This window comes from Xiphias gladius, chromosome 16 (assembly GCF_016859285.1).
Source record: "Xiphias gladius isolate SHS-SW01 ecotype Sanya breed wild chromosome 16, ASM1685928v1, whole genome shotgun sequence".
Lineage (NCBI taxonomy): Eukaryota > Metazoa > Chordata > Actinopteri > Istiophoriformes > Xiphiidae > Xiphias > Xiphias gladius.
The window spans coordinates 27310738-27335080 of record NC_053415.1 but is presented as its reverse complement, the minus strand read 5'-3'; the positions used below and the strand labels follow the sequence as shown (position 1 = coordinate 27335080).

The 24343-nt window shown below is 44.5% G+C and overlaps 1 protein-coding gene across 1 annotated transcript in view; it reads right to left on the bottom strand.

The window, feature by feature from the left end:
- Positions 1-24343, bottom strand: part of htr2aa (5-hydroxytryptamine (serotonin) receptor 2A, genome duplicate a) — a 63565-nt gene that overhangs the window by 4605 nt on the left and 34617 nt on the right. Inside the window, exon 2 of the mRNA XM_040149006.1 lies at positions 18318-18518. Coding sequence (XP_040004940.1) covers positions 18318-18518 — 201 coding nt within the window. The remainder of the gene's footprint in view (positions 1-18317; positions 18519-24343) is intronic.

Genomic DNA, 24343 nt, shown 5'->3' with positions numbered 1-24343 from the left:
CAGTGACTGTGGATGAAGTGATGGAGTTCAGCTCACACCTGCCGTCACGTCGCCAGCGTTTCACTCTCCGCGCTCCGCGGTGCACTTACAGACGTTTGTACTCCCACAGCTGTGAGGACCTTCATAAGCTCCATTCATCAGCTGACTAACCCCAGAGGCAAAGCTACGGCATGCGGTGATGACAGAGGTGCAACAGAAGCTCAGTTGTCATAGTTTGCAGGTGGAGCTGCAGCGGTGGCTGTGCCACACAGTTTTTCTAGGGGATTGAGGTACTTGACCAACTGCAGCTTTTTGTGTCAAAGAACTCAGTCATCACTCAGTCAAATCTGAACACACAGACATGTACACATATATTTGTGAATAACTTTGACTTACACTACCTGAGGACCTTATATCATCATTATCTCTGACGCCCATTGGGACCAAACGTCCATAAATCTGCCTCTTCCTACATCTTCAGAACTTGCCAGAGATTCGTCAGGTTTTAAGTTTTCTTCAGTGTCACAGTGATCCACTGGTAGTTGTCCCTACACTCATGGGCACACTGAAAGAGGGTTAGGGCTTGGGTTTCCATTAATCTGTCACCTAAATCCAAAATGTCACTTTTAGCACTTTGATACGTAGAAGCCCTGATTTTAAAAACGTATCTTTAAATCCAGATCCAAATGCTGATTTAGCTCCAAGAAATTTCCTAATCTTTCTGTCCTGGAAGAAGAGGAAGGGGTAAAGGAACAGAGGAAGGAGCATTTAAAAACACACACACACACACACACACACACACACACACACACACACACACACACACACACACACACACACACACACACACACACACACACACACACACACACACACACACACACACACACACACACACACACACACACACACACACACACAATGGCCTTTTTCCTTTGGTTCTGCATTCCACGCCAACCTCCAGCTCTGCATTGTATCTGCCAGGCTGTAAGAATATTAGACTGTGGGGGTTATGTTCAGATCACAACAGTGGCTCTGGGTGGATTACAGCTTTAATTCTTGCTGTAAAAATGTCTTCACTCTCAGCCCCGAAAGACACTTTGATCACAACTGTGTACAAACCTGGCATGGGTTTTGGTGACAGAGAGCCAGCACTGCTCTTTGCTGTTAGCTGTTATTGTCCCAGTGTCAGTAAAGAGCTGGCAGCTACTGTAAAATCCATTTTAATGCAGACCTGTGACTGGGTTTATTTATGGTCCTCAAATGCAGAAATGTACCCAATTGTATCGCCAGACACGAACATCAATATTGGACGATTCTGCAAAGCCCCAGATTATGCTCAGAAACAACAGAAACAGGGGTAACAGCCAGCCTGGCTCAGTCCAGAGGGACCAGAATCCACCTACCAACACCTCCAAAACCCACGGATTAACATGATATATCTCATTTGTTTAATCTACAAAAGCTGACGTGTAAAAACAAATATTTCGTAGGTGGATTTTGTTAACTTTGGACAGAGCCATTCTAGCTGTTTAACCCTATTTCTAGTTTTTAACCAGCCGCTGACTGACGGGTATCGATCATATCCGACCTTACATTTGCTTTCTTGCCAAAAGTCAGATGTAAAGTGTATTTCTTGGCACATATCACTGCGCCCCCTCCGTTTCCTGTCTATCTCTACACAGATATTTCCTAAGGATAAGACGACATATTTGTCAAATGTTTTACAGGGTTTGAGTTGGGATATCGCCAACCTATAACCTTATCTGCTCGACAGCGTTCAATGTCCCCTGAGATAAAAAGATGCTGCTTTATAAATTACATAAAGTAAAATATAATATTGATCAATACAGTGGTGGAAGAAGTACTTGGGAAAGTACCAATACAACTCTGTAAAATACTCTATTGCAAGTAAAAGTCTTGCATTCAAAATCTACTCAGTTAAAAGTACAAAAGTATTATGGACGAAATGTGCTGGACTCTAAAAGCACTTGTTCTGCAGGAAATGGCCCCTTTGACTGATAAACATGAATGATATCGTTTCAACTGATTCTACTGCTGTGGCTGCTCCAGGTGAAGCTGCTTTCAAAGGCCCTGCACCTGTCACAACCCAAACAGGTGGATTCACTCGTTTTCCTAATTAGAGCTCTTCGTGCAGAGTCTGTGCTTGATTGACAGCTCCGTCGCTCTCGCGCTGCACCTGTTGAGGCGGGACAAGCTGCACTTTTATCACTGTTATTGGCCAACTGACCTCATGACGTTCCCATCAGAGCTGGGCTGCAGGGCTCTTAACTACTTTATACACAGTTAGCTAGTTTAGTCCGGTGGTTGCCAACCTGGGGGTCGGGCCCCCTCCAGAGGGCCACCAGGTGAACCTGAGAGGTCGTCGGATGATTCATGGGAGAGGAAAGAAGAAGAAACACAGATCTGATCCAGGAATCTTTTGTCAGTGTTTGGACTTTTCTCTGATCTTGGATTCCTGAACAGTTAGTGAACAGAAACCATGTGAGACGTTTAGAAGGGAAATGTCTCTCTAACAACTCAGAGACGTCTTGAGAGGTCACGAGACAAAAAGGTTGTCAACCACTGTATTTTATAAGTTCGTCATATGTTCTTGCTACAGAGAGTCTTGATCTACACTGTGTCGGTTGTCGGATAAACGTGGTTGAACAAAAAGAACTTCCCTGTGAAATGTAGTGTAGTATAAAGTATCACACAGGTGCAAATACCCTCTACTTAAGAGCAATACTTGAGTAAATATACTTAGTTACTTTCCGCCATGGTAATTATAAATGATGGGATACTTTGTGTACTTCTGCCAGATTTACTGAAAAAAGAAAAAAAATCAAATGTTCTTTCAATCATTTTAATTACAGAAAAACATAAACCATCTGTGTGTGAGTCACAACAGACAGACTGAGCTTGTGTGTGTGTTTTTGTCAAATAGCATTATGCACGTTATGAGTGTGTGTGTGTGCAAAGTCTGTTGTATAAACACAAACAAGTTCAGTATATATCTCTGTATATGTCTGTCTATGTATGTATGTGTCTACATCTGTGTGTGTGTGTGTGTGTGTGTGTGTGTGTGTGTGTGTGGGTTGTGTCTGTGTGTGTGTGCAGGCAGACAGACGGTTCAGTGTTTCCCCGTGGGATTAATACTGGAGGCCCACAAACTGGAGGGAGACAACTGACACACCAGCCGGGCGTGCGCGCACACACACACACACACACACACACACACACACACACACACACACACACACACACACACACACACACACACACACACACACACACACACACACACACACTTCTCTGTTTGAGCTTCTGCCTCTAACACTTCTACATAAAGCAACACACGTGCTGCAGTGTGTGTGTTTATTGATCTGAAACAGCCCTGAGCTGCTACACGAACAGTCTGACTCTATCTGAAACGGAGCGTTTGCTTGGATCCGCTCGCCCTGATCCAGGACCAGCAAACCATGTAGCAAGGTTCCCAGCAAATGTTTCAGTCATTCAGGCTAAAATATCAATACATTCAGAAAATGTATCACTGGAAAAATGTTGAAAATACCAACTTCCCTACCCTCTGATATGATGATGACCTATGGACCTGTCTAGCCGCAACCCGATCTCGTACGTCACGAGTAATTACAGGCCGGTGGAAACCTCTTACCATCACAGAGACACTGTGTGGTCATTATGTTTGTGCTTATGTTTTAGCTTTAGCTTTAGCTAAACAGGATTCAATGTGAGAGAGGAGGGTCTCTGATAAGAGTCAAAACAACTGGTGTCAGATCAGAGTTGGTGCAGACTTGCTGATCAGCAGCGGTGAGATCAGCTCTGGAGTCTGGGGGACACATGGCGGGGACTGCTGGTCCCGTGCTGTGTAGGCTACTCTAAAATGGGAACACCTGGTGTCAAGTTTCCATCCAGATGTAAAACGATGTTTTACCGAACATCGAGAAAATCTGCAAAAGAAAATGCAAATTAGTGCACATTCCCATCCACTGCTGTTGTTTGGATGTGAGCTGGTAAACGGCAGGTGGAGCTGATTCTCCAGTCGCTGCCCTCGAGCAACCACAGAAGAAGAGGACGCGGCGAGATCAGGCCTCTTCATGCCTCATGTACGTCAGCGTTTCGTCCCTCAGAAACCAACTCTTTCACTCACTCATCTCCACTCCGGTTTTTGTGTAATGCCAAAAGGAAAATTCACATAGAACGTGTGAATAGAAACACACTTATCGTGTCAAAGTTAAAACAATTAATTTGGGGGCAAAAACAACCACAGTTCCCATGAATGTTAGCAATCAGCGTCACTGTTATATGGAAATATCTGTTTTTTGTTTGTTTGTTTCTTGCAGGGTCAGGTTTGCTCATGACGGTGCCATATCGGATATGGTGAGAAAACTTGTAAGAATTTGTGACGTACCCTTCTCGGCGTTTCATAAGCATTCAGGAAAAGGAAAAGGTGGTTTTAACAGGTTGATATCACGTCGTTAGTCTCCCGTGTTTCTATCTCACAGCACAGTTTGTGTTTTTCTTCCTTGTCATCATTTGTTCAAATAAACTCAGGTTGAATCTTCAGCAGGAGGTGCAAAATAAAAAAAATAAGACTTGACGCATATGTCTTCCCCGGGCGTAAAGGCGAAAACAAGCCTCGCAGGAAATGGTCTGTAATGAATGTGGCGTGTGTCGAAAGATGTTTCCACTTCAGTGAGTCAATATTTGTTGCGTTCATGTTCATCGAGGAACGCTGGAAATTCATAAACATGTGCTTGTCGTGCAGATGGAACTTGACGTTCACACAGTTTCACACAATGCAGGCTATTGAGTTACAGTTTGTTACTGTTGGTCACCTGGAGCTCCATCTTTCCTGTCTCTCTCAATCTCTCTCTTCCCCCTCAACCTTCACTTCCTCTCTCCCCTCTGTTTTCATCTCTCACCCTCTCTCAACCTTTTCTTTTTCTATGATATATTCTCCAATGTTTGCATCGCCTCTCATCATCTCGTATCCCTGTTACATCACTGCATTTTCTCTCCTGAGAAGGATTCTTTAACTCAGGGTTTTGGCCAAGACAGAGCACTGATCCAATAGTTTACAGTATTTTTTGATGTAGTATCTGTAAACCCGTCAATGTAATGTAACATTAGGGCGTAACTACCCCATAGCATCGCTTTTTCACCAGCAGCAGAGATGCCCAAAAATCATTGGTCTGTTTCGGCTCCTGAGAATTGTCCTAGAAGGTTTGTAGATTTGCAAAAATCAGGTTGAACCTCAAGAGTCCTGTGTTGAGACGTTTTTTTTTCGACTATTGAAGTACTGAACTATTTAAGGAATAGTGATTAACGCTTCCTGGTGTGGGATGATTCACTTTTAATTTTGTTGTCATTTAATTCAGCAGCCGGGAAGACAGGCATTTTAGCAGCTCTGTGAGGCTGTAACTGTAAATGAATGGGCTAAACGCTAGCATGTTCACAACGACAATGCAAACATGCTGATGTGCAGCCAGTATAATGTTTCACATGTTCAGCACCTTAGTTTAGCATGCTAACATTAGCTAATAACCCCTAAACACAAACTGGGGCTGATGGGAACGTCATTAGTTCTGCAGGTATTTGGTCAAAAACCAAAGTGTTTATTGTATAAATTAACATGAAGGTGGCGCTAGAAAAAAAATTCTGAAAAGTTATTACAGGTCATCCTGAGGGGAACATAAATCTATGAATCAAATGTAATCACAATTCATCCAATAAACTTTGAGATATTTCCCTCAAAACCACAAATGTGAACCTCCTGGTAGCGCTGGAGGAAAAGTCAGAGGATCAACACACTCAGAGGGGTTCCTCCCGTGGGGACCATGAATCCAATCTATCCAACAATAGGTGTTGAGAAATGTAAGTAGTGACCAAATAGTTGACCCACAGACAAACCAATACTGCCATCCCAAGAGCCATGTGTGGTGAGGTGTGTACTCCACCAACAGTCCAGCACTTTACCAGCTGGAGTAAGAATCAATCAACTATCAAGAATTCACATCAAGATATCAACAATATTTTACCTGCTTTAACTGGAATTCTAAGTAATTGTTACTGAATCTCAATCAAAATGGATATTTTGTCACATTAAACGAAAGAAAAAAGATAAAATCCTAAAGCGGTCACTGTTTCTGTAGTTTTAACAGCAATCGTCTTAAACTCTGTGAAAAGTTAATAAAGTGCAACAGTGAAGTGTGTGTGTGTGTGTGTGTGTGTGTGTGTGTGTGTGTTTTGCAGAGTGTTGAAGGGAGAAACAACACATTTGTCAAGAAACGCATGAACGTGTTGTTCTGCATTATGTAATTTTGGAGATGTTCACACATACACACACACACACACAGACACACACACACACACACACACACACACACACGCACACACACACACACACACACACACACACACACACACACACACACACACACACACACACACACACACATCATCTGCATGCATTCATGTGTGCCAGTGTGTGGACATCCACCCCCTCTCCTGTGCAACAATGTTTATGTCCTGATGTTACGTCCAATCAGATCAGAGCGTAACCACGACTCACTGCGACTCACAGGAGGCTCGACTCAACGCCAGCCACCACACTCCCACGAGGAAACCAAAGCGCTCCTTTCTCCTCCTCCTCCTCCTGACTAACCCGAGGAGAAAACCAAGGCGGTGCGTGTCAATAAAAATGAAAAATGAACACTAATTGGGAAACACTGCATAATCTCATCGGGCTCGTGGGCACAGCGCAGCGTGGCGGGCGGCGGGTCAAACCCACCTCGGTGCCTCGCTGTGACATCACATCACTCAACTCGTCCTCCTGTCGTCTGCGTCGGCCTTCGGTTGCGTCACAGCAGAGCTTCTTAAACAGGTTTATGTTGTGTGCAAAGGTGCAAAACAGAAAGAAATCAGCTCAGAAACGTATGGGAGAGTCAAAGAAAACGCTGACGGGGAGCGTTACCTCCCAGAGGGAAGAAAATGAAGTGAACACGACAGAGGCCGCGGCTACTCCGAGAACATCAGACCTCCACCAATTACAAACTGAGGTCAGAAACGGAGAGAGAACGTTACTCTGGAATTTCAAAGGGGGACCACACTGGTTTTACACCTGAAGGTCAGTTGACTCCTCATGCTCTGTGCCACTCGGCCTGGGAAAACGGTTGTACAATGTCTGACGGTGTCAGGGCAGCGGTGGGAAACGCACTCACGTCTTCTCCTTCAGTAAAAGTAGCAGCACAGCATCCACGTTTTTACCTCAGGTAAGAGTAGAGTCAACAGAAGCACATGGATATTAAAAGGAAAAGTACTCAGAATAATAGACATTATAGTGTTGGAGTATAATTATTGATGCGTCACAGTGGTTTACGACTCACTTTCATGTTACAGCTGGTCAGGCTTACTCTATAATAATGCATCATCATTTATGAGTTTTTTACAGTTTGTTTTAATAATTTGACCCTGCTAGTAACTTAGAGTGTCCTGGTTCATCTGTTTGAGTCCAGGTTGAGCTCTCCTTCCTCTCACTTCACTGCTCTGCCTTCAGAGGTTCAGACGAGCAGTAGTAAGAAGTACTGTCACTGTCACTGGGCCTCGTGCAAGAACATTTCCAGGTTCTTATCCCACATCTGTCCTGTTTTTCCTGTGAGGAAAAACTCTCCCGACCACAGCAACTCGTCGGAAACCGCTTGTTTCCGCCTGATGAACGCCACCTGCTGATGCGCTTATGTGAGATCATTAGCTAAACCTGATACACAAAGCTACCTGTTGTGCTCCGTCTGTGTCGTTAAAAAGGAATATTAACAGTACAGCTGCCAACAACGTGTCATCGGAGCAGCACGAGAAAACTACCGAATGCCACGTCTTCTCTTGAATCACCGGATGGATGAGGTCCGGAGTCTACAGCTCTTTACCTCTGTGAAACTGAGAACATTCAGGATTCGTTCCAAGTGAAGTACATGTTTTAACGCTGCTGACCGTCAAGCAGTTCATTGATTATTCATTGAAAAGTGTTGCGTTCCGACTGCACCGCAGTTCACCTGGAGCTGATCTAGGATCACTTCTTGGTCTGCACCCGAATTTGGAAGAAGTGTTCGTATTATTTTTAGGTGACCTGCTCCCAGGTTTGGATGAAATGTTTTAATGCAAGACACAGACAGATTTGCATTATTATTTTCACAGTGTTCCAGCTGCTCAGTTTCTGTCTTTTCGGTATGATGTTCCAAGAACGCAGCTTAACAGTGCAGTTTTTAGTTCCTGGGCGTCAGAGCATCTGTAAATCCAGCAGTGTTTTGAAAAGGTTTCTTGCAAAGGACTGCACGACTGCAGAACCACACAATCATTTGTGGGGGAATATCTAGTCTTCTCCCATAAATATCCACCATGCAACCTCTGTGAATTCCTTTAGGACACATGTTAAGATTCAACTTTTTAATCTTTGATTCCTATTCCTGTAACATGTATGTACTAATAGTCTTGATATGGGAGTGTACTGAAACTGTGTTGTTAAGCGCCAACTTAAACTAAACCCAATTATACTTTTCTCTGCCGATTCTCCTTACAGACTGAAATATCCCTGCCTGCATGAATCAACTGAGAATGTGGCAAAGGCAAAGTTCTCAGCTGAATGCGAAACAGTCTGATCTGATGTTGTTCAGTTTCATATTCTGTGGCTTCTCAAGGCTGGAGAACACAACAATTGTTTCCTGTCAGTGACGAAGCAGAAGTGGCCGCTGCCTCCACTGTTTCTGATGTGAAATGACTGGTAGGACAGAGAGCGTCTGCTTTTGGCTCTGGTTGAACTTTCTTCAACCTGCTGCTGCAGCGATGGCAACCACAGAAACCACAGAGGAAGAGTGAAGGAGCTAATTTTTACTGGTATCTGAATTCTCTGAACTCCACCTCTCCACCTGTAGTGACCTAACAAACGATTTCAAGAGAACCTTCTTCACTCCCTTCTGCTGTACTCTTTTGTGACAGACCTGACCACTCGCCGAGATGACTTGTTTGTGACAAGGTATAGATGTACTGTAGGAAACAATGCCAGGGAGAGACCCTCTCCGCTCCCTCCACGTGCATGTCCTGGCAGAATCAACTAGAATGGCTCGCAGTGGACTTCAGACCTCCGCCAAGGCAATTGTCTAACGATATACACCAGACTCCAGAGAAGAAAAAAAAATCTAATTTGCAGTAAATGATCCGGATCTGAACCAAAATTTCATGGGTTCTTCCCCGGCCCATGCCCCATCCCTCTGCCAAGTGTCTTTTCCAATCGGTTCGGTAGTTTTTGCGTAATCCTGCTGACAAACAAAGAGACACGGGTGAAAACAGACGCTCCTCAGCGGAGGTAAACAATGCTTGGAGAAACCTTTTGCTCAGCTTTCATTCACGTTCTTCAAAATAAATTTTGTATCCTTGAGAAGAGAGTGTTTGAATAATTTCCTCGACGCTGCCCAAACCTTCTGGGTAGCTACACTTGCTATATTACCTGTATCATACCAACCATCCCCTCTCTTTGAACTAAAACCCATTCTACTGGGCGACGTGATGAGACTGAAGTAGGGGGATAGCGGCAGCCTGTAGTCTATACGTCGCTAGTAGCATTGGATGTCGCCTGGAGGCGCCCAATCAGAACTCAGAACGCCGTTGCCCCTGATGTCACCAATCAGCTTTAATCTAGTTTAAGTCCTGTCTATGCAGGCTGCTTCAAATGTTTTTCTCCTGAATCAGTATGGGACACTTTAGCTGTGACGTCACCTTTCTCTCTCTCCATTTGAGATAAATATTATTCAACCATCTCATTTTTATGTCATGTGTTTCTATTACTTTATACCTGGGTGATTTATGGGGGTTTTTTTTTACTCCCAGCTTCTGCTTTGCATGTTCCAATTACTGCCTATTAATGAAGCACGGTGTTTTCTCCTTTGGTGCATATTTCTATTAGCATTAATATTTCCCAATTTACTGCTTGCACTACGAGCTTCTGTGTCGCATGTTTTAACTAGTGCCTGACGATGTAGTGCAACGATGTCCTGCATGGTATCGTTTTCCTAAATATTATCTTTTCTTTTTACTGTTGCTCTGTAGCCTTTATACAATTTCTAATAACTATGGTAATTTAAATATTATTTATATTTTCAGGATGACTTTGCATCCACTGTCCCCAGTCACTTCCCCATCAGCTAAATGTGTAACTGGCTGCCGAAGAGCAGGACAACACATTTACAACAGTCAAACTTATCTCCAGGAGTAACCAGATGTCGGAGAAATGACGTAACTGCATTTACTCACCGGGCAGAGAACGTAAAGGATTAGCGACTCCCAGCTATCGTGCTTTGGATCTGGAGTAGGAAGGAAGGCTAAATTAGCTATCAGTAGCTCCGGCTCGACTCGATCATTAGCAGCCACAGTGCAGAATGACAGAGCTAATGAAGTGGAGGCAACAGGAAACAAACACGGAGCTCAGGGTGGCCGAGGAGCTCAGGGGCACTAGGCAAGGCTGACAATTCACCCCGCTCTGTTTTTGGTCAATAAAGTTTGGAGAAAACACAATGAGTGTAGAAAGGGTAATTTGGTGTAATAACAAGGAGTTGAGGCGAGGTGTTCCCCGTTTCATTTTAGTTAAAAGTCTTTTTTCAAGTCATCCCTTCCCCCAGCCCAACGACCTCGGCCTCCACACATCCTCCTGCCTGCCCCCATTCAACCTTTGAACGAAGTGAGGAACTCTTACTGGACTTAGTCACACACAATTATTTCTTTGAACTTGTTTAATTGGGCTTATAATGGGCCTGTTATATGGACAGACCTGAGTGGATTCATTTCTAATCCCACTGTTGGACCGTGTATTAATATTAACTGTTACATTGTTCATTTGTTATGATCTGCCGTCTCGCCACTCACGGCTCTTGTTGCATCCCCAGCCATCGAAGGACGAAGGATCTCTGTCAAAACTGCTTATAATCCAAGTTTCTCCCCTTTCCTCTTGTTTCGTTAGAAATCTTAGGACAGGTCAGGTCAGGAACCATTTCCGTTGTGGGTCCATTGACATATATAGATACCGAGCAATAGACATGATCCCAGCTGGTTTCTAACACCTAATAAATTACTAGGTTCCACCTGATCAATTACAAGCAGAAGGGCTTGAGGACACACCTCAGGACTCAGGCTGGAATTGCTTTGCAAAGGCGCATGGGGATGTGTGCAGACCTACGCAGAGAAAGGAGTTATGGGTAACTAAAGGACAACTTTCCACTCTCAACCACGTGCCGTGGGGACGGACTTGTCAAACAAGGTTGATCCAGTGTTTGTTAGGAACCGGGTTGAAAATGAAAAAAGAAAAGTTCATGTTAGTAGAATTATAAGGCTGGATCCAAATGTCCAGACTACACCACACTTGCAGACTCGCAGACGTAGCGGGCTTGTTCCTGGGAAGTCCCTGAGTGTTGAGGGGCTGTCCAAAGCCACGGTCCACAAGGACTGCAAGTGGACCTCCTACGGACTTCCAGAGAGTCTACGTACGGTGCAGACTGAGCCAGATTTCACCTGAAATATTAACCATCATCCATTGTGACGTGGATGCGACAAGTTACTAATAATGATATACTACAACAACAGATACTACTACCACTTATAATAATAATATTAATAATAATAGCAATAATAATGAATCAGATTTTGTCACTTGCATCCACCTACAGTGTCAGGATCCTCAGCTGAGGATTTAATGAATATATTGGCTCATGTAAATGGAAAACTTCGCTGTGATTTCTGACCATATCTGTTTTAGCTGCCATGTCGCGCTGCAGATTTCATCACATATCATGCACAAGCTGCCGATGTCGATCGTGCTGAGAACCGTTCAGAAACATACTTTGAAATGAGTTAGAGTCAGAAATTTTAGCTCATCTCCGTGGAGAGAGAAACAGTCCCGCGAAGGTCACTGTGACGGCCCCAGCGCCCTTGGCCTTGGTCCTGGATGGTGTGTGTGTGTGTGTCTGTGGGTGCGTTGCAGGTCCTTGTCTGGGTGGAGCCGAGGTGCCATCACAGTGATTAGGAAGACCAGCTCAGTCCTCCTAAGTTATTGGAGCCCAGCGCTCCCAGCCCATCACCGCTCCCTGAGCTCGGTTCCGTTTTGTGTTGTTTTACAATGACAACCACTGCGCTCATCGCTCGCTCGTCTGTCACTCACTTTCACACCTCATTGCATTTGCTATTATTACTTACTTCAATTAATTTCAGTGTATTATTGCTAAGTTTGGCATTTGTCATAGCAAATTGGGAGCTCATCTGTTTTGAGGATAATGCTGGAGATTAGTCGTATTTTGGGTGAATTAATGTGTGTTTTTTGTTTTCTGTTTAGTAAATCTGGTTCGGTTGAGTCCTCTGTTTGCATGAGCACACATAATTCCTGCTTAATTGGGTGTGCGTGACATAAAGCCTTTAGCGGAAAGACTCAGCTCTCATGTGTAATTGATGGGAACATTTTGCGTGGACACCTCTGGATTATTGAGGTGAAATCTTTATTTTGTAGGACTGATACATTTCTTATTTTTCTGAAACAGGCTGCAGTTTATTATGATGCTGAGCACAAACTGAACCTGACGCACAAAGAAAGATGGTCCATTCATGTTCATGTTCGGTACAAACATAAATTGAGAGCCTATTACCTACTGGACAATACAAGCAGCGGTTTGTTCAGAAGAGCGACGCGAAAATCAAATCTACAGGATAAATACATGCGTATGAAATATATATGAAGAAATGTCATCTTGAGTACATTTCATGTCTCTTCTACGTGATTAGATGACTGAATGGGCCCGTTGTTCTCGGACCGACAGGGTGTCTTTCATTGGCATTCTGCAGGGGAACCAAAGAGGCAGGAAACAATGCAAAACAACCACAAAGAGACACAAAAAAAACAACTGCAGACGTCCCGAAATGACTAAAGAGAGACACGAAACAGCCACAAAGGGACAGGAAAAGATGAGACCGCCGGGGTCCTGCTACTACTTTTCTGCTGCCCGAGCAGCCGTTCAGTTTGAATATCAAAGCAGGACAGAATTCACGGTGATAAAATGAGTCCACAACAGGACCAGGCAGGAAAGAACAGGAAAGAAAATGTCCCTCCTGCGTCCCCCTCCAGGGCTTTGAGGTGATGAAAATGAAAATGGAGGGGCGGTCTTGTTGTCTCACATGTGAACGACAAGGCATCTGCCAACATCAACAATAAAAAGGTAGATATACCTGAAATCTACATTTCCCAGTCTGTAACTCCACACACTGCCGACAAAACAAAGGGAAGTCGTGGAGGAAGGACGAAGGCTTGATGATCCATAATAAAAAAAACATCCCAACTGAAAACAAGCAGAGCAAAAGCATCAGCGTGACAGACACTGATAAGTCCAGTGGTGGAAGTGAAGGTCGCCGGAGAAACCTTTCTGCACCGAGACACATTGATGGTGTTGGTTATTGTCCTTCCTTTCTAAATTCTGCTGATAGTGGGCAGTGTCTGCTTTCAGGTCCTCGTCGTGGTGTCCTCCCCTTAAAGAATAACGTTTTCATGGAAATGTTGGAAATTTTATTATATTTTCAATTAATGTATCTTTACCATCTCTGTTCTACTTCAGCTCTGTAGAGACTCAGAGCCACCACCCGACAAACAGTCAGTCAAATAACTTTATCTGTCAAGCAAAGTAACGGAGCGAAGCCTGGAAGGAAGGAAAACGCAAATGCCCCGCTACATTCACAGTGATACATGGTACGCACGTATGTATGGAAATCTAGACTCAGAAACTACCACACGGTAAAATTTCCCGAGTGCGTTCGTGTCACTGTTCCAGTGAACAGTGAAAAAACACGAAGGAAAAAACAGCCGTTCGGGAGATACAAGAATGACTCAGCCCCCAATGTTTTGGAACACGAAACGAAAAACAGAAGTGCACTCAGAATTCACTAATTGGGAAGGTTGGACCGAGCTTTCACCCGCTACACACAAACAAATGAAGAGAGGCAACCGGGAAACTGGCAGCAACCTGAGACCAAGCAGGCAAAGTGCGGGGAACGGGGAGAAGGGCGCTGCGACCGCTGCACGCTAACCCCGACCACCCGTCAGACATTAAGGACATTTTAGTAGATGGGTGAGACTGAAGACAAAGTGTGGGCTAGACTTTGAAATCACACAACAAACAGAGTCTTTTCTCTCGGCTGGTGGTTATGTAGCTGGATGTAACTGTGCCCACAGATTTTTGACTTCTGGCCACGTTCTGCTTCACATCAGGCTCAACACTGTGGCTGTTCAGCTACAGTGAATTCTGTCCTGCTCTGATATTCAAACTGAAGCAGAAAAGTAGTAGCAGGACCCCGGCGGTCTCATCTTTTCCCGTCCCTTTGTGGCTGTTTCGTGTCTCTCTTTAGTCATTTTGGGACGTCTGCAGTTGTTTTTTTTGTGTCTCTTTGTGGTTGTTTTGCATTGTTTCCTGCCTCTTTGGTTCCCCTGCAGAATGCAAATGAAAGACACCCTGTCGGTCCGAGAACAACGGGCCCATTCAGTCATCTAATCACGTAGAAGAGACATGAAATGTACTCAAGATGACATTTCTTCATATATATTTCATACGCATGTATTTATGCTGTAGATTTGATTTTCGCGTCGCTCTTCTGAGCAAACCGCTGCTTGTATTGTCTCTTATCTTCCAAAATCAGAATAACTCAGTTATGTCATCTGTGAATCATTAAGGAGACCGAACAGCGCTGAAGTCGAGCTATATTTTTAATTTGATAACATCTCGGGGCTGGGCATGCCGCCACCTGGAGAAAAGTCAGCTTCTCTTGCCTTTCTCATCTTAATTAGCTTCGTGTGAAAGCATGCCGACTAATAACAAGCAAAACAAATCAATCAGGACAGGAAAGTGGAAAAGATTTTGGATAATTCAACTTCGGTCAAACAATAACGGTTGGTTTGTTTCTGCAGATTGCTTACTGAAATGTTATCAGCTGAAACTGAAATGCTTGATATCCGTGCTGTTCTTCATTTCCCTCCTCGTTTTCTCCCAGCGAGTGTAATAACGTCTGTGCCAGCGCTAAGCCGCTCCGTGCTTGTCCCTCCCACCTCCTCCATCATTGTGCGGCCCCGTCATTACATTTCCTGCTCATCTAGGTCCATTGACCCGAGCAGCTGGATACCAGCCAGGCAGGCAGAAGCCAATTATCAGGCCCTGATTGTTCCCTCGCCTCCATAAAAATGATATGGAGTCATAAACGTCACTTGTGTCTTGAACGCAGGAAAACCGCATCTGACTGCCCTCCTACTCGCTTGGTTAGTGGGTCTGCTCTCTCTCCTCTATTTCCCTTCACAGATTTGTGCGTCTGCCAGGTAAGACTTCAGTTTAACTAACTGGCATTTTGGTTATTGTATTTTAGCAGAACGTTGCTGAAAAACTCCACTTACGGAGGAGGAGAGTGCCACAGTGAACAAGGATGAACTCCTCAGAGATGAATGTGCGTGTTTCATCCTCGCCACAGCCTTGGATCGGGGAATTCACACTGTGCGCTGGGTTTTGTATTCTTTGGATCCAGAGTTGTGATGACTATAAGATTGACAAAATTTTACTTCTGCACCATCTCGGCCTTCAAATCAAACCGAACCCACAAAGCTCCTCTCGGCTCACAGTTTTCTTTCTAAGGCCGTGGTCGCAGCACGGCCGAATGGACGCTACTGTCGTCATCAGTCGTCATCAGTCCACCACTTTGTTTCAGAGTGAAATATCTCAACGACTCCTGGATGGATTGTCATGAATTTGATTCGAAGATTCATGTCCCCAGAAGATAAGACATTTTTCTCTGGCGCCACCATTAGGTTGACTAGGCTGAAATATCACCATGTAATTTGATACAGACATTAATGTTCCATTCAGGATGAATCGTACTTAATTTCATCAACCAAGATTTTAATTTGTCCACTACTTTGGTTTACGAACAAGTAGCTGCCAAACTAATGACATTCCCATCAGCCTCATCTGTACCTCAGTGCTAATCAAATACAAATACACAAACGCAATAAAACAAAATAAGTGAACAATCAGCAGTGGCCGACCAATCAATCCCAGCGATGCAGGTAGAGTCTGTCAGCAGAGCACCAGGCTGAGTATCCCACATGCAGTCAGGAAGTGCAACACACATCGGCTGCATTGCGCCCGGTCAATTGATGAAATGTCAGCACAGGAATAGTTTTGCCCATGACAACATAATACACCCGTCCCATTGAATGCCATGTTGACTCATGTTGTTAAAAAGCCAAGAGAACCGCACCAAGAGCAGTCAAACCCCTCCTGAGTGTGTTTTTGAGGGACCACCTGCAGTAGCAGCATTTATTCTCTAGAAGGAAGCGCTACGTTTCTGTACTTCCCAGAAGTTGTGTGGAGGTTGGTGGACTGGACGGCGGGAGTTCAAGGTTCAGGATCCCTGTGTTTGGTTGGGTTTGAGCGACTAAAGCGCTTCAGTTAAGGTCAGTGGTTTCGGTTAAACATGAAAAAAAAAGTTTGCATCCTGGCTTTTTCAATATTAACCGCAGTGGCTGAGAAATGTGAATAATAACATTAGTTATGGCTGAATTCAGTTCCAGGGTCCTGGTACTGTGCGTGCTGGATGGCTGACTCACCGTCATGGCTCACTGCCACATCTGAATAGAACAGAGCCATTGTTAATGTTATTATTAACACCTGTGCTTTTCCTACTGTGACAAGTCGAAATGTCTCCTGTGACAAAGGCCTAGCTAAGGAAAAACAAATGAAATTCGTTGTCAGATTCATTTCAAATATGTTCACTGTCAACCCTGAATTATATTTTTACACAGAACGAGGACTGTGGATTTTGTCCCTCATCTCTTACACCGGGATCCCGTTAGTAAAGGATGACATCAGTATGAACGGGAGGAATGATACAGCGAGCAAGACCTCTTTCACTCTACATATGTTCGTGTGAGTATTGTTTTAAGATAGACTTGAAAAAATGTGGACATGTTCTCGACCCTTGCTGTTTGTTCTATGAACTCCTGTTCCATCCTAAATATGAGAGCCTCAGTCAAACAAACTGCAAAACTGTGCAACCCCGACAGTTCTGCTGCTTGTTACCCTTGAAATATACAATACCAGAAATAAAATTAAAATTGTTTTTCAAAAAGGTTTCCTCGGATGTTTGAGTCCTTGGTTTGCCTCCTGTTACTTTTGCTTTTCTAAGAAAACTTGCTAGTGTGACAAAGGTTTCTGTTGGAAAACCAGGACAAAAAGAAATGGAAGAGAATGTCTTGCGAGCAAAGCAAACAACTTTCAGGGTTACCGAACTGGGACAAATCTCCAGTTATCCTGCAGTATCAAGTGTTTCCCGTTGCCTCCTCTGTCCAGAACTTACCAACAATTTTCTGCCAAATCTACATCTGATGAACTTCAGCGCCTTCAGTGATCAGCTTCCGTCAAAGCCTCCGCAGTCATATCATATCATCTCAATATCAGCCTCGTCTGATCAAGAGCTCCTTCATTGACACCGCCCGGCACGTTTCAACCAATTGATGTTACTTAACACCGTAAGTTGTATAACAGTGAATATTGTAACAGTTATTATTTTCAATGCAAGTCTGTTTTTTGAAAATGAATTTATGCACTTCGGGTTCAGGTGGGTTTTCCAATGATCAGGTTTGGGTTGGGTCCAATATTTTGGACCCGTGAAGACCTCAAAATCCCGCAGTGTCTTGTGAAGTGATCCGTTCGCGTGCCATAGAGACTGAGTGGGGGCAAGCTTGCGTTCAGTAGCTCTGCATAGAGCTGTGTTCACTTGTCAGGAATTGGTTTCCTCCATGGCAGCAGAAAGAGTTAAAGGCTAAACGCTAACAAAGAGACTCACTACAAACCGACTTGAGGAGGCTCTGGGGCCAAGCAACGCTGAGGTTACAAAAAAACAATAATGCAACACTCGCTGTAGGAGCCAGTGTCCCACCAGGGCTCTGTCCATCCAAAAAGAAAATCTGACGATGTGAATATAAATGCTCCAGAACTCAAACATGACACAACGCCACGTTTTTCAAATGTAAGATCCAGAAAATATTTTACATATCACTTCACCCTTCAAGTTAACAGCCGTAATAACAGCACCTCGTGTCTGGATATGAGCACGATAACTCAAATATCAGGCAAAACCTCAGCTTAAACACGACAACGGAAACAAATCATTAACATTTCAACATGTAAATAGCTGGCGTTAGTATCTGTGAGTGTGTGTGTGTGTGTGTGCGCGAGTGTGTGTGCACGTGTCCCTACCCACTGAAATCGTCCACACCGCCATGATCTTGATGCGGGCCTTGGTGTGGGAGTTGAAGCGGCTGTGGTGGATCGGGTTTCGTATGGCGATGTATCGATCCAGAGAGATGGCGCAGAGGTGCATGATGGACGCTGTGGAGAACAGGACGTCCAGGTAGATCCAGATGGGACAAAGGTCGGACGGGAGGGGCCATCCGTAATCTGCAGAAGGGGGTGGGTGGAGGGGTGGAAGGATGGAAGGATGAAGGGAAGGACATAAAAGTAAAATACCCGTTGAATCAGTGAGGACAGTTTTGATTGGTACACCTCTACTGATGTTTGTAGTTTCTGATTCCCCGCAGCCTTCTCAAAACGACGACTTTATTGCTGTAAATCAAAAGTTACACCGTGGAATAACCAAAAAAATGTATCGGACTAATTTCTGTAACATGTCTCCGATCATGACCACAGTCTTTACACAAAACCTGACTTTCTACAGCAATGAATTTTAGTTATTTTGGGCTATTTTCTGCATAGAATGCATCTTTTTTTTTGCTTCTTCACTGATGGATTTTTTGATTTCACCAAGGTTTTTTTTTTTTTCAAACGTTGGTGCAGTGCAGCAGCTTTAAAAGAAATTCTGAACTCTTTGACAATTTGATGATTACCCATTTTAGAAAGCTAATGCACTTGTACGTTAACTCATTCATACTGAGGCTGAACAGCGTTGGAGCCAAATTAAACCCAGTTCAGGAGCAGGTGTGCTGACCCGTGTTCACCCAGTCAAATGGAGAGAAAACGAAGGTTTGTCTTTTGTCACATTTCTCTTAAAATATTCAGCTGGTTTTGTGTGATTTTACTTAAATTACAGAGAAATGAAAAATGTGTTTCAATGCGTGTTTGCATCAGCAGCTTTGATGCAAGAGGATGGGACGCAATGACGTCAGTAATGGAGCAGCAGTAACTTTGGAAACGGCCTCTATAAATCGGCCCGCCCAGCCTTGGTTAATAGAAAATTGTGATGTAAAGCATCTTCTTCCTCCATCCATGTAAATATTCAGAATATTGGATAACGAGATGGCATTTTAATGACAGTCACCGGGGAAGAGTCTGCTGATGTCTGTGGGTCAAAGACTTCACACAGACGGCAAATGATTTTACACAAAATATTAAATCTGATGGTTTTGTTTAACTTCATGTGTATCTCTCCAACTGCTTTTGAACCTCATAAACCCCATTAGTGCACTATATGTCTAACGGGCTGTATCACGCTTCTTTCTATATTGATGTAAACCTACTCAAATTAAAGCTGAGACTTGGCTCTTTAATTTAGTTTCCATTATTTTATTTCAAATTGAAACTGCTGAAGCTCAGAGCCTGAGGCACTAAAAATGCCGTAACTGTCCTGTCTGGACTTTATTTTAATGAATGACTGAAATGCAACAATAGTCCCTGTCTGGAGTAGGTTCTGGTGGAGCAGAGACCTTCAATGACGCGGGACTTTATACCTTCCTCGGCCTTTATACCTTCTTCTCTTCGTCAGTATACCAACTTTAGTGTCTCAGCCAAGCAATAAACCTTTTGTGACATTTTAACGTGTTTTGGAATTTCTGGCATTTCCTCTCAGGTACGCGGTGGAGTTATTGACGTAGCTCTGGGTACGCTGCTGGACTGGGTGTGGATGAGAGGGCCCTGTCCATGATTGTCCATAATACCTAATGTCTGTCCTGACACACATGCAAATATGTTCACCTTACTTATCACACACACACACACACACACACACGAGCACATCTCCATCATGGCCGTCTCGGAATAAAGTCCAAACCACCCAGCTGCTGATGAAAATGACATTAAACAGTGTTCTGAATATGACTGGCAACGGAGGCAGATACGCTTTTTATGTTCAATACATCAAGGCGAGGCAGGTTTATTTATAGGGGCCCTTTCTTACATAAGGCAGTTCGAAAGGATTTACACAGGTGCAGAGTACTGAAAATCACAGATAAAATCAGAGGGTGATAAGAGAGTAAGAAACAGATAGAGGAAAGGAAAAACCAGCATTTTTCAAAGCAGCAGCTCTGCGTTACACAGGAGAAAGAAACTGTCGGAAGGATGGCTGGATGAAAAATGGATAGACAGCTCTGCTATTCTTAGATCTGTACCACTAAAGGGGTAAAAAATGTCAAGTTTGTCCTGAGGGCGGCACCAGAGGAAAGGACATGTCATTACCTCAATCAGAAGGGTCCATCCTCTATTTTTAGACTCAGCTTGTCAGGCTCATCTCCACTCTCTCTCAGCCTTAACCCCCATTTATGTGCAGAAGCCCAAAAATAATGTGCCCAGAATACTGCTATTGTTCTTCAGCTGTTTTCATTACAGTCAGAAGTGACGCGAGTCTTGAGTAGTGGTCACAAAGAGTCATAGAGCTGAGTCCAAACTGAGGGCAGCTGGCTCCGTTGCCTTCGTCTCCGCAGCAGGTGCTGAAAGGTGTAGTGGGTTTTCAAGATGGACGACGGCGGGTGTTAGGAAATTTCCTACTGGGTTGAGCAGGTCAAGGATGGGCCCTGAGGTCTCAGGCGAAACAGCAGCAAATCTGTCCTCTCTCCTTGAGACGCTGGGCGGCCGTCTGAGGTTATTTGGGGAAAGCAGCCGTTCTGATAAAAGCGAAGCAGCGTAGCAGCAGTAGCCAAGGTCAAAGCTGCTTTTGCCTCCCTAGACGCCACAGATCGGGGTCCGCTAGAATCCTCGGGCCAGATAACAGCGGCTCTTGACCAGGACGCGCTGACGTTGTACTGAAGGCTACATGCAACGTGATCTGAACTAACACGGGTGAAGACATTTCCCTGTTTACAGAACAGCAACCAACAGCCTAACTCCACAAACTACGGAGGCAGCGAGCTCGACCATTGCTGGGCGTAAAGTATTTGCAGCATCGTCTGTAGGGGTTAAAAGACGGAGGACGGGGGACCGAGCTTCAGGATGGAGACGCCATCATGCCCATAAACCTGTACTGATAATTTCTCCATTCTCCTCGGCCAAGCCTCAATATCTATGTTCAGCGTGAGACATCTTGGGCTCCTGAAAACTTTCTTCCCTGACGAGTTGAACAATAATTGGGCAAAATCTCCACAACAGCAGGGGCTCTTCAGAGACACAGGTGAGGAGCCCCCGCCGTCCTCCATCTGCCCTCTGACTGGACAGTTTGCCTCTGCTTTGTGATTTGATTGTCATTGTCCAATCAGTTTCAGGTGTAAAGACAGGGTCAGAATTTGTACTTGTAACAGCAGCGTCACACACACCGTAGGATGTCCAACTACAAACTTTTGAATTATTTGTAAACATCCCTTTAAAAGCTCAAAATCTCAGTGGCCCTAATTTGAGCCCATAGAGGTCTTCGTGGGTCCACTTGGCTCTCGGGACCTGAGATCCGACCCGGCAAACAAATTCTAGTCAGTCTAATCTGGTCCGCTCGGGTGTCATTTTACTTCTGCAGTACCCGGGTGGATCCGAATGGACCTGAACCTACGCGGTACGAGCGCAGAACTTCACAGCTCACTGGAGCTTTGTTCTGACGAGGGAACTGAAGCCGAGCTTATGTGCCCGCCAGTTTTCTGCTGTTAAATGACAGTTCTTTAATAATTTGATTCATAGATATTACATAAGATAGAACGTGGTCTTTTGTCGGTCTGGCCCTCAGTCGGCTTCAGAGGGTTTTACTGCTGTGGCAGGAGGTGGAAACAGGACTTTACATTATTTATATAAATTTCTCCTTGAGGCAACAAAGACATTATTTAGTTTTTATGGCTTCACCTTCACCTTCATTATGATTATTCTTATTATATTGCTGCTCCGTTCCACTGTGGCTGATTGTCAGCTTATTGAATTCATTGATAGGCATCATGCTACTGCCGGTCTTGGTGTTCCTCTCTCTGGTCTGGACAACTGCATTCTGGATCCGGTCCTGGAGTCTAGCTGTGCTCGGGTCCCGCTCCGATCGGATTTCTCTTTTTTGAAAATGAATTCATGTCTGTTGGGTTTGGGTGGGTTTTCCACAGACTAATGAATGAGGAATAATAAACCCTTTTTAAATTTTTTGTTCAAAACAATAATTACCAAAATTTCCTGAGAAGTGTCTCCATGTTGCTCTGACTTTGCTCTTCGTCTCCACAGTCAGAATACACTCAGCACGCTGCTGGGCTCATCGGAGCAGCTCTGGATCACAGTGCTAACATAGGCTAATGTAAATGCACAGGAATAATAGTGAACCAGCTCGTATTAGTGGATCCAAACTGTCTGCCGCTGGGCCCGAGGTGTCACCGTGTCCCCGGGATCCACCCAGAGGCGTCGACATCGTCACGGGCGTCTGCATCATATTCAGGGTCAGGATGGAGCAGTTACGCCCCCCGATTCCCTGTCATTCCCTCCATTCAACAGGTGAGGGATGACCTGACCCAGGCTTTTATTATTGGGGAGATGACTCATCCACGTTGCTCGATGTCACCATGGTCACCGCCAGACTCAGTTTTTATCCTCATTGCTTTTCATTTCATCGTCAGAGGAGGCTCTGATGGTCACCTCTCTCTCTCTCTCTGGCGCTCTCTTAACCTTCCTGTTCATTTGTGAGTCTCTTTTTTACTTCTTCACTCCCATTCAGGCCCATCCAGCTTCACACACAGCCTTCTTTCTTCTGTTTTTGTGCCCTCCGCTTTCTCCTGCACTTGAGTTTCCATTCAGTCGTAACTGAAAAACTCTCTCTGCCTTATTTTCCGCTCCGTTTTGCTGGCGGAGACTTTTTGGTTGTTTGCAGCCAAATTCTATGCAAATGTTGTTTTGCAAATACAACCTAACACTAATTAAAAAAAAAATCATTAGTGGTCTTAGATTCTAACTGTGGGCGTACAGTGTGTTGTCGGAAAATAGAGAACTTAGTGGAGGACTGCTACATCAGTACGCTTGACTGCTTGCAACAAATACCTGAAGTGTGCGGGACCCTTAGTGTTGAAAAAGTGAAAATCTTGACCTGTAGGTGTCGCTACAAGAAAAGGTCACCAATGTCAATCAGACTCATTCTTTGAAGACCATGAACATTTGTGCCAAATTTAATGGCAAACCATCCAGTAAAGGATATGATATTTTAGTGGTCAACAAAGTTCTGGACCAACAGACCCCCTGACCGAGGCCCTGCACAGCCACGGTGCTTCCACACAGGTGGTTTTAATTGTTTTGCTTGATTAGGCCTGGTTTCAGGACCACATGTCTGTCTACAGACTGCCTCATTGACATCTTCCTCGCTCTCCTATTAAAGGCAGGACAAATGACGCCTTTATCATTATTCAGGAGAGCTCTAATCAGCCAGACTAACGTGTGTGTGTGTGTGTGTGTCTGTGTCAGACTGACAATGGAATCACTGTGATTTGATTGGTACAGACAATAAAATAGCTTTTTATATCTCATCAATTCCAAAGGAAAGACAGGACGTTATCCAACTGAGGGACCACAGCTTAGTCACATCTGATCCAGAGCGTACAGAGCGCTGAGGCTACAGGACGGGGACTACGGGAGTTTTTTCATAGTCTGGTCATTTGCTCTCGCCACATTCAAACCCATGAAAGAGGGACAGCTTGACGATGCGGGATGAACAGCACTGAGTGTGCGGGAGCTGCCGATGACTCAGCAGCTGCAAGTAACTGGTGCTGACGTTAATGTTCCACCTTCTGAAGGGAAGCTAGTTAGGCTAGCTTGCTAGCTTTCACTTCCAAGTGCAATGCAAAGTTTAAGAGACACCGGGTCCTCCGAAATGTTGAATGTTGGAAGGGGACGGACATTTAAAACTGCTATGTGAGCTCGTTAAGAAAAAGGGAAAAAAGAAAAGGAGAAGGGCTCAGCCATGGGAGACCTCCACCCAGAGGCCTGAAGTCGAGACACGAGTCAAGTCTCCATCCAACTGTTGTGTCGACTTCGATCAGAGTTTTATTCTCTTTTCAATAATGGAAAATTATGCAGAGTAGCTGCGGCGTCACTCGCACTAGAAATGTGAGGAGCGT